General features: G+C 55.9%; 1 protein-coding gene across 1 annotated transcript; it reads right to left on the reverse strand.

Moving 5' to 3' along the window:
* Nucleotides 1–597: 597 nt before the first annotated feature.
* LOC34621203 lies at nt 598–18281 on the reverse strand (the record flags this gene model as incomplete). The annotated part of the gene is given in 17 exon segments (XM_026335426.1): nt 598–960; nt 1584–1897; nt 2419–2566; nt 2810–4734; nt 5579–6261; nt 6361–6942; nt 7183–7663; nt 7829–9887; nt 10070–10637; nt 10896–11414; nt 11595–12333; nt 12526–13168; nt 14004–14250; nt 14252–14446; nt 15223–15482; nt 16101–16697; nt 18165–18281. Coding segments are annotated over 17 exon segments (10440 nt in total), but the record flags the coding sequence as incomplete, so codon positions are not given.
* Between the last annotated feature and the right edge of the window lie 472 nt (nt 18282–18753).

Consider the following 18753-nt stretch of genomic DNA (forward strand, 5'->3'; position numbering starts at 1 on the left):
TTTTAATCGCTTCCCCATGTCACCTGCCTTCCATGCCCGAGAACATATAGACATTTGAGAGAGAGAGAGAGAGCTGACGAGAAAGAGAAAGAAAGAGATAAAGAGAGAGAGAGAGGGAGAGAGAGAGCTAGCGAGAAAGAGAAAGAGATAAAGAGAAAGAGAGAGAGAAAGAGAGAGAGAGAGAGACAGAAAAGAAAGGGAGAAAGAGTGAAACAGAGAGAGAGAGAGGGAAAGAGCGAAAGAGAGAAAGAGGGAGACAAAGGGAAAGAGAGAGAGAGCTAGCGAGAAAGAGAAAGAGGGAGAAAACAAAGAGAGAAAGAGCGGAAAAGAGAGAGAGAGACAGCGAGAAAGAGAAAGAAAAGAAAGAGAGAGAAAGAGAGAGGGAAAAAGAGGAAAAAAAGAGAATGGGAGAAAGAGAGGGAAAGAAAGAGAGAGAAAGAGAGAGCTAGCGAGAAAGAGAGAGAAAAGAAGAGAGCAAGAAAGCTGAGTGCACACTGTGCGCTTGAAGGATTACGTGGACAGAGTGCGCGGCAGAGAGGGAAGAAGGAAAAGCGGATTGAAGAAGAGGAGGGAGGGAGAAAGACAGCTGCCTCTTACCCAAAAGTCTGCAAACAAAGTCAAGGTTCTTACAAAGGTCCCATGGTAAAGCCTATGCGCAGTTGCAGAGTTTGCTATTTTGGAGGAACCTTTGTGATCTGTAGCTTCTGCCCAGAGGAGAAGACTTGCTGGCTCGTGCATTGGCTCTTGTTCGAGGCTTTTGCTTTCCTCCCAGATCATGCTTTTTCGTTGCAGGCTGACGTCTGCGTCTCCCTCCAGGGAAAGGGAGTCAGACACCTCCGACCGGTGCTTCCCCCCCGCAGCCAACTCGGCGACTTGGCTAGCTGAGCTGCGATATGCAGCTCCACTGAGAAAAGAGGCGTCTCCACTGTACGGCTCCATAGTCACCCGCTGCACTGCAGTCTGCAAGCACAAGTGCAACACAGGTGTTAAAATCCAGCAGTCGCAAGATCCGTCGCCAAAGAATCAGCGCGGCGGAAGCGAGCGAGCAAGCAAATCCTTTGCTCTTTCCGCGATCTATGCAGAAGGAAGGCGTGTGCTTGACGACGAGAGCAAGGCTGCTATCAGTATGACCCCTACAGAGAGTCTTCTCTACCCAAAATGAAACAAGAGAGGGTTCCCTCCTCCCCCTTTCGCGAGAGTGACAATTTTTGTAGTGGCTGGAAAGGAGAGATCTTTAATGGGAGATGGGGGGAGAAAGAGGCTTTTGGAAGGCATTGCGTGCTGTCACTGTTGCCGGTGGTGTATGCTGCTTCTCTGGGGTGTACGGACAGCGTGCAGGGGGGGGAATAGAGGGGTATCAGGGATATACATAAACACATATATAATACGTATATATATATACATGTATATACATAAAGCAAAGACCAGCTAAGAGCCGTACAGACATACATACAGACAGGCAGACATACAGGCAGAAACACATACAGACAGTTAGAGAGACGCGCAACATGAGGGATGCGGAAGAGGCTGGCAGAAGGATTTTTTTTTCGCGAGACAGAGAATAAGCCGAGATAACAACTTACACCCGGCTGCAGGAAATCAATTTCCACAGGTCGGGATGCTCTGGGACCAAAGCAGAATGTGACGCGAGACGGATCGGCGGGAAGAAACACTTCCTCGCCAGCTTCAATCTGCACCTCGGTTGGTGGCTGCGGAATGAAGGAGTCGGTGAATGTCAGCAACTGGTGCTGTTGGTGCTGCTGCCGTTGCTGCTGAGACAGTCCCCCGCAGTCTCTTGGAGAGAATCGCAGGGTGATTGTGCGCGGCAAACGATTACACACGCAAAGGCAGTGCTCCAGCACAACTTCAAAGAAGAGGCCATCAACGTTCGAACGGGCTGTGGCAGAGACAGACAGAGGGAGAGGCACAGAGACAGAAGCTAAAGCTGAAGGGCGCTGGCTGCCTCATGCAGTTGACTGAGGGAGTCGACAAGACACGGGCAGATGCAAACGAAGCAGGCAACGAGGAGCCACGAGAAAAGAAGAAGCACAATTCACGACAAACAGAAAAGTCAGGCTCACCAAGAAGAACAGCCAAAGGCATACATACATTTACAGATACTCAGAGATACACACATACAAACATATATGTATACATATATATACTCAGATACACACACAAAATACACAGGTACACCTATACAACATACAGATAAACACACAAAATACACAGTTAAACATCTACATATATATACACAGGTATACATCTACACATATTCACACAGAAACACATACACACACACAAAATACACAGAAACACATACACACACACAAAATACACAGAAACACATACATACACACAAAAATTACACGTATGCATCCACACATCTATACACAGAAACAGCAGCATCGCTCTAACCTATCCCGGTATTCCTGAGAGCAACTCCGACAATGGATGCGGAGAGGGCAATCCCATTGTCGAGATGGATTTGTTTAGGCGGGATAGACGATCTTTTGAGTCGGTATTTCGCGAGAAGCCCCCCCGTAATAGCTCTCTGAGATTTTTCCTGTGAGGAAAAAAAATCGCATGCATGCATGGCGGTTCTGCATCCCACCCTGCGTCTCTCCCTGCATGTGCAGCAGTCGTGCAGCACAAGTCACATCGTTTGAAAGCTGACATATGTGGCTCATAGCTTCCCCCCTTTTCCCCCTACGAAGAGAGGAAGCGCAGCAACTTGCACAGCGTCGCTTCGTCGACCAGCCGTTGCTGCGCTGCCCTCCGTGTGGGGTGGTAGTTGCGCTGTACATACATCGGCTAGAAAGTCGGCTTTTTTCGGATTTAGCACGAAGCGTCTCAGTTTATGCGTATACTTGGGGAGGTGTTCGGCAAGGCAACACCAGAGGGGTGTATTTTCGGTGAGTTGCCAAAAGAGAGGCACTGGCAGCAGTCGTCTCTCCTTGGCATCCAGCAGCATGTAATCCACGCCAAGGAGCAAGGGCAGCTTCTCCTGGGGGTGCTCCTGCCGATTCTGCGAAGGCTTTTTTGTGCTGCGTGTGGGGTGAGCATAGGATCTGCGTCTGTGTCTACGCTTTCGATTTCTAGCTTTCACCGCACGAGGCAGGTGCTCTCGAGGAGAAAGCAGACGCGGGTGCTCCGTGGAGAATGCGATAAGGGGGGGGTCTGTGAGAGCAGGCGTGTTTCGAAGAGACGTTGAGGGGTCGCCTCGCAGCGCTTTCTTGTGCATTCTCTCCTCGTCTGCATCTCTTGCCTCCAAGCCTTCGCGGGAGGAGTCGCTGAGAAGCGGCGCCTTCGTCGGAGCGTCGCCATTCTTGAGAAAATTCTGTTTCCCCACCCCTCCTGCCGCCGCCGCTGCTCCCGCCGCAGTAGTAGTAGTGCTTTCACCGACCAGTCGCAGCAGTGGAGCCTCTTCTAGCAGCAGTGGCTGCTCGCTGTTTGAGGCATCGTCTTCCTGCAGCATCTGATGAGCGTGCTCCCCAAAAGGCGTCCTTCTGTCTTGCTGCATTTCATCCTCAGTCACGCCTTCCATCGTCGCGAACTTCACCCTCCCTCCCCCCCCCCCCTGAGCTGAGGAGGCGCCACCAGTTCCGCCTCCGATGCCAGTGCCACCGGCAGCAGCTGTTGTAGCTACGGCAGCGGCAGCTACGGCTGCCGCTGCCGTAGCTACAGCTGCCGCGAGTCCGCTTGCTGCGCCTGCTCCTGTGGCTGCCTTTCCCGTTGGTGCTGTCGCCTCTGCTGTCTCCTCGTCGGAGGAAGGATTTTCTGCCACCATCGAGAATTTTCGCCCAATATCCGTGCTTGTGAGATCTTCGACAATGTAGTGCTCCATGGCGGGGAGCTTCAGCACGGGCGGAAAGGTCCGCAGCAGCAGCTGCTGCTGGTGGTGGTGCACTTGCTGCATTTGCTGCGTCTGCTGCTGCATTTGCTGCCGCTTCTTGCTGCGTCTGTCCTGGTGTCTGAACGCCTCCAGCACGCGCGCGAAAGGCGGCATCGAGCTGGTAGGCGGCTTCGACGGCTGGATCAAAAACTTTTTCCGAAAAGCAGCGAACACGGAGGTTCGCTCGTCGGTCGGTCCAGGCACGGTAGGGAGGATCGCCAGAGACATCTCCGTGTTGTTTCGAATCGAGACGCAGGAAGAGAGAAAAATGTCGTGTCTAGGGCTGCCGCTTGTCGAGGCGAAGGCGGAGGTTCTCCACATCAGATACACCGAAGAACGCGGTCGAGGCAGCGCAGAGGGAAAGAACCAGCCCCTCCGACGAGCCCTCTTCGCAGCGAGAACCCCCTCCGCCCCCTCCCGAGGCTCTTTTCTCCGCGCACTGCCGAATCGCCCCCGAGGCTTGTCGAAGCCAGAGTTTCCTCCGCCGGGAGGACTGCTGCTGGCAGCTGAGCGCCTCGCGGAAGCCGCACGAAACTGTCGCTTCCGCCTCGACACATCCGAGGCTTCGTCGTCTCCCGCCTCCGCACCGTTCTCGTGCTGCAAGTGAATCGCAGGCGGGAGCGGCTGCTCAGGCACTGACAATCGGAGCACCTCGCGCGTCTCCGCCGTAAAACAGAAAATCCTCGAGGGCAAGTCGTACACGTAATTCAAAAGCCGAAGACGAACCAGAAAGGGCAACACCCTCCCGTTCTCGTCCAAAGGCAAAGAAAAAGACGTCTCGTCCTTCACAATGTGCCACTTGCCACTCAAAACATCGGCACCGTCTTCGCAGTGCAGACCTTAACACACACAGGCACCCAAAGAGACACATACACATACACATACATGCATACACTTGCACACAAATACATGCACACACATGCATGCATACACTTGCACACATACACTTGCACACATACATGCATACACTTGCACACATACACTTGCATACATACATGCATACACTTGCACACATACACTTGCACACATACATGCACACATACATGCATACACTTGCACACATACACTTGCACACATACATGCATACACTTGCACACATACACTTGCACACATACATGCATACACTTGCACACATACACTTGCACACATACATGCACACATACATGCATACACTTGCACACATACATGCATACACACACAGATAGAGAGAGCGACAGAGAGAGAGAGCTCAGCGCATGCAGACAGCGGTCGGGGAAAGCGGAGGTTGCCATCATACAAAGCCATATCATCTCACACACAGACTCGTACAGAGACTGCATGCAGCCTGTAATGAGTTTAGTATCCTCCATTCTCCAGACTGCCTCGTAAGCGGCATAAGCCCCCCTTTCTCCCTCCCTCCCTTTCCCCACTCAAGCGGTGCAGAGCTGCTGCACAAGCATCTGCATGTACAGCCGCATAGACAGACAGACATCTGACAGACAGACAAACAAACAGACACCTATCAGACAGACAAACAAACAGACATCTATCGGACATATATCAGACAGACAAACAAACAGACATATATCAGACAGACAGACAGACAGACGGACAGACAAACAGACAAACAGACAGACGTCAGACAAAAGACAGATCTCAGACACATAGACAAGCATCAGCCAAACAGAAAAACAAAAAGCCTACCTGTCATGATTGCAATCGGCTGCCCAAGAAGGTTGTAAAAAAGCGGATTGGAGCCGTTTAAGTCGTTCTCGGGAGCAGCGTCTGGTGCTGAGGAGGGTGAGCCTCCCTGATCCCCTGCCCACGAAGTAGCAGCAGCTACAGGTTGCTGCTGCAGCTGCTGCAGCTGCTGCAGCTGCTGCAGCTGCTGTTGTGCTGGCCTCACGCCATCCCTGTCTCCGACTCCACTGAGTGCATCTGTTGCCGGCGGCTGTACGTACTGCGGCGCGTTTTGCTGGCGCTGCTGCTGCTGCTGCTGCTGCTGTTGCTGTTGCTGCTGTTGCTGCTGGTCCTTAAGTTGATCCCCTGCGAACTCAGCTGAAGGCGACATGTGCAGCGAGGAGTGCTGCAGCAGATGGTCCCCTAGAAACTCGAGCGAGAGTGCGTCTTCAAGGGCAGAAAACAAATCGAATCCGCTGCTGCCAAGCACCGTTCCGTCAGGTCGTAGCACTGCGTAGTATCCGGGGAGTTCAGCTGCTGCGGCAGCAGCCATCAAGCCAAGCAGCTGCGACAGCTCGCTGCATTCAGAGCCGCAGACCCCTTGCTGCTGCAGCAGCAGCAGCTGCTGCTGCGTGGCTCGCGCGTCGGCGGTGCCGCCTGCCTCCGTAGGAGCCAGGGGGGCCCCTCCACCCCCCCCTGGACGCACGCTGCGCGTCTCCAGAGACTCCACGCGCTTCGGGAGGCCTCTTTCCACGGCGGCAGCGGCTGCTGCCGCCGCTGCAGCAGCCGCTGCCGCCGAGGAAGGCGCTGCGAAGACTTCCTTGTGGGCGGAAGCGGCTGCATGAGCGCAGAGCGGCGGAGGGGGCTTAGGTCTTAGTCGGCGCTCGTTCGGGAGCAGGAGCGCCCTCTGATTCACGACGACTCCAATGAGCGCATACACGTACACCAGCAGCGCGTCTACCAGAGCCACGTTGATGTTCAGGTTGAGCCAGGAGGCGCTCACGTCCAGCAAGGTGGGCGCAGAGAGACACGCCTTCCTGCCGACGACTTCGACGTGCCACGGCTCGACAGTCGCGTCTGCTGCGCCTTCCAAGCGGTTCAGATGCTCCGCAGACACCACGAAAGTCGCAAACACGCGACCCCACGGCTCCGACGTCAACGTGAGACACCGCAAACGCTCCTCGTCGACGCCCTCCTCGGCCGACTCCCGCGTCTTGGGGGGCCCCTGGGGGCCCCCCCCCCCGTACGACGCGGAGGCCCCCAGAGCCGGGGGGCCCCCGCCCCCTCCGGGGCCCCTATACTGAGACACAACCCACCGACGGAAGGCTTTGGGGAGGCGCAGACGCAGACGCGCTCCCACAGTCGAGCTGTGCCGCTGCAGCATCTGCCTGCGAAGGTGCTGCGGCGCGTGCTTCAGCCGAAAATGCAGACACTTCTTCAACGCGGGCGGAGAAGGCAGAGGCAGCTGCGGCTTCAGCCCTCCTGTAGACTGCAGCGTCAACAGGGGGGCCCCCTCGGACGGAAAGGCGGCAGCGGCGGCAGCCATCCCAGAGCAGCCGGCAGCCTGTCGAGCCGCCTCTCCCTGCTGCTGCGACTGCCCCTCGTGCAGCTGCTTTTGCGCGACGTGCTGCTGCTTTTGCGACTCGAAATCCTGCCAAATGTGCCAGCAAACATCCCCCTTCGCCCACACGGAGGCCAAGTCGCTGCAGGTATCCTCCTTCCGAGCCTCCGTCCACGGCAATCCCTGAAGACTCAAGCTGCTCTGCGCGCCGCCCCCCCCCTCTTCTCCCGACGCCGCCAGCGCCGACGTCGCGCTTCTCCTCAGGGGATGCCTCCGTCTGCGGCTCTTGGCAAAAGACGCAGTGGCCTCTCGACGGCTCGTCGAGCCATCCTTCAAGATCCGCGAGGCAAAGGAGGGAAACATAAGGGCCTCCTCGCCCTCCTGCAGCTGCTGTGCTTGCTGCTGCACTTGTCGCCTCTCCCTCTGGCGACGCTCGCGTCGACTGGCAGCCGCGTGGAAAAGCGGGTTTTCGGCATGCGAAACAACGCCCTCGGAAAGGTTCTTCCTCGAGATCCTCGAGGCTCCCGCATAGGGAGGGCCCCTATTGTCTAATGAGTCTTCGCTGAAAAACGGAGGAATTGCGAGTGTCTTCGTGCGAACCAGCGTCTCCGTGTCTGCTCGCTGCAGCAGCAGCCGCCGCCGCTGCTGCTGCTCCAGCAGCTGCTGCTGCTCCAGCAGCTGCTGCTGCTCCAGCTGCGCGTCCTCTCGCGAGCGCGAGCCGTTTCTCGGGAAGCGGTCCTTAACCGGCATGCGCAGTCTCTTGTAACGGCGTCTGAGTCTCTGGTGTCTCGCCATGAGTTCCTCCTGCTGCAGAGTGGAGCAGCAAGCAACCACCAGAGGATCGCCGCATGCGGCCAAAGTCGTGGCGTTCGCATCGGGAAAAAACGCCTCCGTGCAGCGCGGCTGCGAAGCCCCCTTCAGCTCGGCATCCTCCAGAGTCAGCGAAAAACAGCACTTGCTGCTGACGCTGAAGGTATCCCACAGCGACAGCCTGATAAGCTCTGTGGAAGCCTCGACTGCGAACGCCACTGAATGCAGCAGCCCTTCCAGCGCCTCCCGTCCTCCGAGCTGGAGGCTTCGCTCGAGCTCTTCTTCGCGAATGTTGCCGAGAAGAGGCCTCTTCTGCGACGCAGCCTGGCAGGCAGTGTGCCCCCCCCCCCACCGTCTGTCGCCTGGCGGGGAGCTCCGCCGACGCCTCTGTTGCTGCTGCGGCGGCAGCAGCTGCTGCTCCCGCTGCTGCTGCAGCTGCTGCCGCTGCTCCTCCTGCTCGCGCTGCTCGGCAATGAAGCTCTCGAGCACGAGATTGGGAAGCCCAGCCAGAGAGGTGCCTCGGTGAGTCGCCGCGCTCTCCTCTCCCAAAGGCGGTCCCAAGACGGCGGCACCGTAAGGATCGAACCCCCCCCCCGCAAGAATCGCCGTCGATCCGCTCTGCTGTCGATGGCTCGCCACGGCTGCCGCGTTGAGCGACTTGGTGGCGCTCGTCATGGTATCCGACATCTCGCCCCCCCCAACGCCTCTCGAGTCGTCTTGCTGCGTTCTGCCTGGCGAGGGAAACAGCGTCGACACTGCCTCCGCGAGAGCTCCCGAGATCGCCAGCAGCTGATACACCAGGATCACAGAAAGCGTATCCAGTGTCAGCAGAATCGGCTCCGCCCGCAGAGAGAGCGCGAAGCCTTCTGGCTCAGGGGGCTTCACAAAGCCGTGCCGCATGCGAATGCATGCAGACGCCTCTGGACTGACACCCAGCATGCGCTCGCACAAGGTGGAGGGAGAAGGAACGCACAGCGTAGAACGCAGCTGCAGCCGCGTGGGAGCCAGCAAGGGGTTGCTGAGACGCAGCGTTTGCCACGCTATCGCACAAGGCAGCAGGGGAGACAGCAGCTCGGGCTGCACTGTCACTGCGCACAAGTTGGAGACACACATCCCCCAGCGCACGAGAAACGGGCAGTACGGCAGAACCGCTCGCAAGGGGCCCCCTCCGCTCCGTTCCAACAGACGTGCTGGCTCTAAAGCTGCGATCGCCTCTTCCGCTTCCTCCTCCTCCTGTGTCTTGAAACAGTCCAGCTGCTGCCGAAGCTTTTGCCGCTCGTTTGGCGGCTCGTTTGGCGGCTCGTTTGGCGGCTGATTTCGCTGGCGCCTCAGCGAGAAGTATGCGAAATTCATCTCCAGCCCCGCATGCAGCGCGATGAGCTTCGGCACGCGGGAGGCGCACAAGGCAATTGCTGCAGCTCCCTCTGAGCTTTCTCTGTGCTGTTTTACGATCAGCCGTCGAAGTCCTCTCCAGTAGTCAGCCGCTGCGAGCCTTTGCAGTCGGCTCGCCCCCCCTCGTCTGCCCAGACTCGCACTGCTCTGGTAGTGCGAAGGCTGCTGCGACTGCTGCTGCGACTGCAGCGTTGCCGTCGTGTTGCTGCGCCCTCCCCCCGAGAAGGCTTTGGTGCGGCTTTTAGACGCTGCACTCGAAACGCCTGCCGCAGCAGAGGCTAATCCCGACACGAACCCACCACCAGACGCCGCCGCGAGGCTCTCCGGCAGCAAGTGCTGGAGATGGTGGTGCTGCTGCTGCTGCTGCGACTGCAGCTGCTGCAGCACGGATACCTCCCCCTTTCGCCGCCTGCCCACAGAGAGAGCAGCGGCAGAGGCAGCGGCAGCATCCGGGGGAGACGGCCCCTTGCTCTCCGTCGAGCCTACGTGATCGAACCGCAGACGGTTCAGGAGATTTCGGCCCTTCTTCCCGAGAGCTCCCGCTCCTCCTCCGGGCAGAACGCCCGCTCCCTGAGCCGCAGAGGGAGGCACGGAGGAGGGGGAGAAAGGGCGAGGGGGAAAATAAGGCCCCCCCCCCCTTCCGGATCGCTCCCCCCCACACCGCTCCGAGCAGCCTCGCCTTCAAACGCCTCCCCGTGTGGCTGCTGCTGCTGCTGCTGCTGCCTTCTCCGCTCCCCCCCATGCGACACCACCAAAGCGCTCGCCCCCACAAAGCCTCGCTTGCCTGCGCTCGTCGTCGAGCCTTGCGCGTCTCCCGACTCGGCTGCTACTGGCATCCGCACTGGCTCCGCGGGGAGCCACACTTCTGCCTGCTGCATGCAAATCAGCAGATGCAGTCTTGGCAGCTTGTTGCTCCTGCTAAAGGCCTCTGGACCGCCTCCACACCCCACTGCCCTCACGCTCTCTCCCCGAGAAAAGACGTTATTCGGAAGCTCCCACGGAGAAGCACCGCTTGGCATGCAGACGGGAGACTCCACGCACGAGGCATTCGTCTGCGCCACTCCCTGAACTCCCAGCAAGGCTTGCGCAGCTTCCTCCGAACTGCCGAAACGGGTAGCCTCTATGGCTCGAAGAAGCCGCTTCTCATCAAATATGCGAGACACTCCAGCAGCACCGCCCTCCGTAAGGGCCCACTGCGGCACTGCACCAGGCGATTCCACAAAGTGCTGCGTTTGCTGCTGCTGCGTTTGCTGCTGCTGTGCGTCCTCCTTATTCCCATCCTCTGATACGAGCTCCTTGCACTCCTCCAAAGTGCCGCCGCTTGCGGAAGGCTGCATGCGAAAAACGATGCCCTCAAGCCCCTCCTGCTCCTGCTGCTGCTGCTGCTGCTGTTGCTGCTGCTCCTGCTGCTGCTGCTGCTGCTGCTGCACTGACAAGGCTTTACGCGCAACACCCTCAACTGCAAAGGAAGAGGCCGCCAGCTGCACATTTTGCTGCTGCTGCTGCTGCTGCTTGTGCTGCACCTTTTGCTGCAGCTGTTGCTGCAGCTGTTGCTGCGAATCCTGCTGTGTCTCTAACCTTGCGAGCCTCGCCGTAGAGCTCGAACTGGAGTGAAATCCAGCGGAAGACGTCGAGGAGACTCTTTGTTCACCGACATCCAGACGTTGGCTGTCTAAGCGGCTGTCTGTTGTTGGGAGGCTTGGAGTTTTGCTTCGCTGTATCTCCGAGACATACTGACTCCGCGCCAGCAGCAGTCGCCTGACTATTGCGTCGAGCTGGTCCTCCTCCTGCTTCAAGACAGACTGCCGCCGCTGCTGCTGCTGCTGCGTGCCCGTTGCCAAGTCTATCGGGGAAGGCGGCGATGAAGGCAGCGGTGCGGGGGGGGGAGGCGGCTGGAAGGCGGGGAGCTCCTCAGCTAGCTGGCTAGCCACTTGCAGCAACTCGTGGAGGACCTCCCAGATGAGAACCAGGCGAACTTTGGAAATGGAGACTGCGCTGTCGACTGTCTCCTCGACGGCGTTGCCGCGAAGGTGGAGCTCGAGATGCGGCACTCGCGGGCGGCACTGTAAGACAAGGCATGCTGCTGCGTCGCTGCCACTGCATGCGAGAGGTTCCTCAAGAGCCTGCTGCTCGCCCAGCCTCATCGTCTGCTGCGCCTCTGCCGTCGGCGCAGACCTGCTCGCGCAGTCGCCGCCGCCGCAATCCTGCGCCTCTCCCCCCCGCTCCCCCCCTGCTCGCCGTTCGTGCGAGTGCCCCTTCCTCGACTTGCCATCCTGCTTCGCAGACGGACTCATGGCTTTCGCCTCGAGCACCACCACCGAGGATCGCGCGCGGTTGAGACGCGTAGTGGAGCGCCTGTGCTCCGCATGCACGAGCTGAATGTCTGCCAGGTGCTGCTCAACCGCACTGCCTCTGCGCTGCGTAGGCATCCCGCTCCCCCCCTGCAGGGGGGAGCGGGATGCCGCCGCCGCAGCCGGCGCCGGAGCGCCTCCCCTTCCTCGCTGGGAAGCCTCTCCGACGGCTGGCGAGCAGACGGGAGGCTTCTTTCCTCCGCTCCCCTCGCAAGGCTCTCCGGGAGCAAGACACCCCACGTCCGAGGACTGGGGATCGTGGGGCTGCAAGGCACCCGATCCCAAGTAGAGCGAAGACAGACACAGAGGCGCAATGTTCGTGTCGTCGCGCAGCTCGACACCCTGCAACGCCATGTACAGCTGCGCACGCCCGTCCGTCGCCGTAATCGCCTCGATGAAACACTGCCCCAGCAGTACAGACACCAGAGGACCCACTGTCTGATAAGGTCTGTACGTGCCACCTGCGCAAGGCTCAGTCAGGGGGAGACACGCGGCAAGCCATCCGCCCCCCCCTGCCAATCCTTGCCCCCCTTGTAGCGACTGAGGTGCCCAGTGCGTAGACATTCCTGCGCCACTTCCCCCCTCGAACTGCCCCTCTCCCGCAATCAAAGAAGCCGCTGCTCCCTGCTGAGCCACAAGCCCGTCCACTGCCGAGGCGGCTGTTGCTGCGAACGCTCTCAAGAGGCTCCCCGCAGGCGCTCCTCCGCCCCCCGCTGCTGCCGCCGCCGTCCGAGGAGACTCCATGTGCATGCGCCTGTGATGACGCAGCTGCTGGTAGACGAAACGGGGTGGGGAGGAGGACGGATGCTGCTGCTGCTGCTGCTGCTGCTGCTGCTGCTGTTGCTGCTGTTTCAGGCCGCCGTTGCGAGCCGAAACTGCTGCAGGTGCAGCAGCAGCAGCAGGATGGCTCGAATCGGCGTCTTCGTTGGAATCGCCTCCTGCGGCGAAAGCGTCTTCTCTGGAGCTCTCCTTGCGACTCACTGTAGGACCCCGTCGAAGCAGAGACAGCCGCATGCCTGCGAGGACGCAGTGAACCTCTACAGACATACTGCCTTGCCTGCTATTGACTAGGGTGTGCGAGGCAGACACCAAAGCCTCCTGAGCACGAACTCTGCTGAGAGCAAGCTGCGTGCCAATGAGGGCAGCTGTGTGATCCACCCCGGGAGCAGCTGCTCCCGAAGACACCCAAGACTCTTCGTCTGCCTGGGGAGGAGCACCCTTGCTCGCCTCCAACTCCCCTTCCTGCAGCAGCAGCAGCTGCTGCTGCTGCTGTCGCAGCAGCTGCTGCTGCTGCTGCTCGAGCTCTACGCACTTGGCTTCCATCTGCTGCAAGATGCAAGCATCCAGAGCCTCCTGCTGTTGAGCTGCGTCGCGCAGAATGGCACCCAGGCGGGACGAATACGAGTAAAAGATATCCAACGCCTCCGCGGCTATGTTCGTAAGCAGCACAATGTCGTGTTGGGATATAGAGACTGCAATCTCCTCTTGAATGACGTCAACCTGCACCAAACAATGAGCCACACTCCACGCAGCAATTCATGCATCCCAAAACTGCATGCCCCGCAAAATCCTCAAGAAGCCTCATGCAACTCAACGGCGCATGCAGCGCTATGCATCCTGCACGGCTGCGAGTCCCCTTGGGGCCCCCCATCTGTGCAAAGCATGCTCACACTCGCTGTCTATACACATACATATACATGTAAAAAGCCATATACATCAAATTCATGTATAGCTATACATATACATCATGTTCATACATATAGAAATATAGTACATCATGTTCATACATATAGATATACATATACATCATGTTCATACATATAGATACATAGTGCATCATGTTCATACATATAGAAATATAGTACATCATGTTCATACATATAGAAATATAGTACATCATGTTCGTATATAGAAATATAGTACATCATGTTCATGTGTAGCCATACATATACATCATGTTCATACATATAGAGATATAGTACATCATGTTCATACATATAGCTATACATATACATCATGTTCATATATAGAAATATAGTACATCATGTTCATACATATAGAAATATAGTACATCATGTTCATACACATAGCTATACATATACATCATGTTCATACATATAGATACATAGTGCATCATGTCCATATACATGAGCATGGGCGCAACAGGCAAGAGAGAGTTTTGGCGACGGAGAGAAGAAAGCAGGTGTAGCGCTATCGAGACGCTGGCATGCAGAAAGACAGCAAGGATGAGGTGGAAGTTCATGGAGGCCTGGGGTGTCTGTACAGTCAAACATACATGGAAGGCTGGGAGGCCTTGTCGGCGTTTATCGTGCGCAATTCTTAGAGACAGAGCACTGCTTTTTATAGGGGGCACAAGGTAAGCACTGCACGATCTTTTCTTTCGGTTGGCGTAGGCTTCATGTTTCTGGTGGGCAGCTTCAGCGGCGCCAGCCGCGGAGGCTTCTTGCTTCCTTGCGTTTTTCTGGGAGTGTTGCACTGCACGCGAGGCTGAGGCTGCTGTCGAGCCTGCAGCAGCTGGCGGGGGGGGGGGGCGTTTGGGCGTAGTCTCTTGGGGGCCCCCAGTTGACCCCCGCTTCCACTCCCGCGTGCTGCGGGGGGCCCCCTGCAGCAGTTGCTGCCGCTGCAGCTGCAGCAGACAGCTGCATCACGCTGCTCAACTGCGGAGGAAACGGCATGATCCTTCCCCCCCAAAACATCTCCAGCCGCAAAAGGTCTCGGCTGCAGGAAGGCGTCCTCGCCACTGTTAGGCCCTCCAGCCTGTATGTACAGCACGCTCAACGCATCCATAAACAATATGTGCATGTATTTATACATATAGATGTCTAAATTTATACATATTTATTTACATGTATATTTATTTACACGTATATTTATTTACACGTATATTTATTTACACGTACATTTATTTACATGTACATTTATTGATATGCATACGTATACATATACATATACACATACATGAGCATATACACCTACACACACATGAACATTTACATACATAGACATACATGAACGTTTACAAATACAGACATACATGAACGTTTACATACATACACATACGTGAGCATTTACATATATATACACATACATGAACATTTACATATATATACACATACATGAACATTTACATATATATACACATACATACATAGACATACAAATACATACGTATACATAGACATACAAATACATACGTATACATACACATACACATGCATATACACATACACATACACATGCATATATACATACAACATACATACACCTCTATGCATGTACAAACATGCATTCATGCACACCCATACAAACACCCACGCATGTACATACACACCGAAGCCGCTGAATAGTACAGAAACGTCACCCCACGGCAGGAGGGAAGCTCCTGGCCGTGCTTGTAAGGGTGCCACGTTTCGCTTCTCACACTCGAGAGCTGCCATAAACTCTCGAGCTCGTAGGACTGCCCCCACAGTCTGCCCGCCTCCCCTTCAAGTGTGGATACGAAGCAGCAATTTATCCCAATGGTGGATGCCTACTCGCACGAATACGCGTCCACCATTGCAGCAATCGCCATATTTGGAGGGTAAGTCAGCCTTCGAGGCTGTAACAAGGATTTGGCACGAATGCTTCCCAAATCCACCTGAATCCCCTCGCACTCCAATCGCGAAGCCAACCTAGGAATGACGAACGAAACTGTCTTCTGCAGCTCTACATCGAGCAGCACATTTGGATGCTGTATGTCTCCTCCAGCAACTGCCGAGCAGAAGGCTTCCCCTTGACGCAGGAGCGCTGCCCGCTGCATACAGAGAGAGAGAGAGAAAAAAAAAGCGATAAAAAGACATACATACACATACATACACATACATACACATACATACATACATATACACATATAGAGACATACGCCACATATATGCACAGGGAGATGAAAAACGTGACTCCCTGCAGCAGTGCGTTTCACAGTATGTGCAAGCAGCCACCCAATGCATAACCGGAGCATGCATGCCTCAAAAAATGTGGCTTTTCCTACACAAAGATACGGCGTCGACTGGCACAGGACCAGCAAATAGCAGACAATGTGGCAGACATGGGAAGAATCCCATGCTAGGCGAGCAGCGCAAACTGGAGGGGGTTTATGGGGAAAAGATTTGCTACATTCGGATGTCTTCCAAGCAGCAAGCTGCCTTCACGAAGGTGCTGCATCCGTTTTTTTTTCCTCTCTTTTTCTCTCTTTTTCTCTCTCTCTCTGTTGTCTTTCTTTCTCACTCTGCTCTCTGTCTGCCTCTCTCTTTCTCTCTGGCTAGCCTGCCTGCTTCATGGCTCCCCCTAAGTAGGCGTCTTTCAGCAGAACACGACGTTTGTCACGCACCACACCACACACCCCCGCTCGTACAATGTAGCGGCAGCTCCATACCTGTACATTGGACGAAAGTAGGAGATCCTTGGTCCTTGCTGCATCGAGCAGGTTGAGACTCTCCCCCAGAACAAGAAGGCAGCGTTGCGGGCTTACAACTACAACAATGCCTGCGCAGGAGTGCAGCAACAAGCGAAGGTCTGGTGTATAGAGCGTTCTGAAGAGCTGCGAATCCATACGCAAGTAGACACCGGGACTGAACGCCCTGATGCTTTCGAGCCTTTTCCTGTAGTCTTGCTGCCTTCCCTGCGTCTTCTCCGCCGCTCCGTCTAGCGGAGCTGCTCCTGAGGAGCCCTTAAAAGGATCCCCTTCCAACTCTTGCGGCGAGGCACCAGCCGCTGCTGCTGCAGAGGAGGCTTCAGCGGGATCCGCTCCCCGAGACGATCCCCCCCTCGTCTCCCCCTCCTCCTGCGAGTCTGTGGAAATGCCATCGCCTCGACCAAGCACTTTCTGGAGAACGCTGAAAAACGCATTGCCCTTCCGCCGTCGCTTCGTTTTCTGGCGGGAGGGTTCGAGCAGCAGCAGCACAGACACCTCGGGAGGCGTGAGAGTGCTCTCCAGATCTCTCGCAACAGTCAGAACCGTCGCGGGATACACCTGCAGACGCGAAGGAAAGACACACACGGCGGACGGCTCCAGTAAGGCCTTTAGCGCATGCAGCGGCAGCAAGCGACATTTTCACCACACAGGAGGAGAGAGAGACAGAGAGGGAGAGAGAAAGAGAGACAACGTTCCCGTGTCACGAGAAAGACCCTTCCCTTGTCACGTCCACACGCATGCAGTGAGTGACAAGGCAAGGCACACAGCAACTCCTCTGGTAGGGTAGGTATGGCAAGTGCGAGAGAGAGACATATATATATAAGCACAGCCAGAAGGCAAATCAGGTTCCCCAAGAAAAAGACGCTCCACGCCTCAGAAAGAGAGAGAGAGAAAGATAGAGAGATAGAGAAAGAGAGATAGAAAGAGATAGAAATAGATAGAGAAAGAGAGACAGACAGAGACAGACAGACACATGCCCCTCGTTCGGCAGCAGCCTCCCCATCCCCAACCCCCGTCCCCGAAGACACGTGGCTCAAGCAAGGATTTTCCACATTTCCAGGTGTATTATACAGCTGCCTTGAAACATGCATGAGCTCTATTTTGAAACCTCAAGGCCTATCGAAGGCGCGTTGCCAGCACGGTGGTAAAAACAAGTCTCCCCCGCAGACAGAAAAGCATGCGCGGTAGAGATAGATAGATAGACCACACGCAGTGCAGTTCAGAAATTTCTTGGGAAAAAGCAAACACCCCCTGGAGAGGACGCCCACACCCATCACTATCGACACCACATTCGCACGTTGACACATTGATGGACGCCTCTCAGCCTGCTCTTTCTCCTTCCGCCTTTTCTTCCCCTCCCCTTGGCCTCCACCACAAGCCTCTAACAAAGCGTGAGGCGTCATGCGAAAAGCTTCTTTGAAAACTTTTCCGGTGTCTTGGAGCGAGCACCCGAGAGACCCCTTTCCTCCCTCTCCCCGAGCAGTCCGACTACTGTCTGCAGCGAAGCAGGCGATTCTTTTTTCTTTTCTTCCTGCGCGGGCGAAAGGCAACTGACCTCAATATCCATGCTGAGCGTCTGATCCCCCGTCATGCCCACTTGAAGGTGGTGGTGAAGACATGCGCATTCGATTGCAAAGAGTCTCTGGCCGTAGCGAGGGGGGGGGACTGCTACCCCACGCCCCTCGCAAAAAGCGACGATCTGCAGCTCGGAGAGCACCACGTCCAGCGCGAAATCTACCGAAAAAAAATGCTCTCTAACCTGCCGCAAGCGGTTGGAGCCTACGCCGTTCTGCCTGAGGCACACGCCACAAGGGGTGGTCGCAAAGAAGAGAGAGAGAGACATACACAAACATACACACACACATATATATACATATATATATATATGCATACACACACATACACTTACATATACACATGCATATATATACATGCACAAACATACACATACATATATACACACACACATACGCATACATACACACATATAAACGCAAATACACATACACACACACATACATGCACATACACATACACACAGCAAAACATGCGTGAAGCGGAGGATGCCGACAGCTCTCTCTCCTCCCGCCTCTCACAGGCCCCCTCCTGCTGACTGCCCCTGCCCTCCACGCAGTCATGCATCATCCATAGGCTTCACACGCAAATGCAAACACACGCAGGCGAGCGCAGCGGGAGCATCCTCCTGCTTCTTCAGTCACCCCAACCCCCACATCTAACTTCTTAAAACTCACTGCATAAGACCCTGCACAATGCTGACGCTGGCAAAAGCCAACTTCTGAGGATCTCCCTGAGCGGCTACCAAGTCGATGCTTTGCGCCTTGTTAAAGAAACCTCCAGAGAGCCACTGCCACGCACGCCTCCACGTGCTCTGCCTCTCCTCCCGCGAGGCAAGCAACTCCCGCAAAGTCACTAAACGCTTCAACGCCTTCGCGCGCAAGACGCTGCACAGGAACCCACAGGACAGGCAGGATTGGTGCAGTTAGATCAAGAGACATGAAGAGAGAGATAGACATGAAGAGAGAGACATGAAGAGAGAGACAAACAGACATGGAGGTATATATATAGAGAAACATGGAGATATATATAGAGAGAG

Source organism: Cyclospora cayetanensis, unplaced genomic scaffold, assembly GCF_002999335.1.
Source record: "Cyclospora cayetanensis isolate NF1_C8 unplaced genomic scaffold, CcayRef3 CcayRef3_contig_113, whole genome shotgun sequence".
Classification (NCBI taxonomy): domain Eukaryota; phylum Apicomplexa; class Conoidasida; order Eucoccidiorida; family Eimeriidae; genus Cyclospora; species Cyclospora cayetanensis.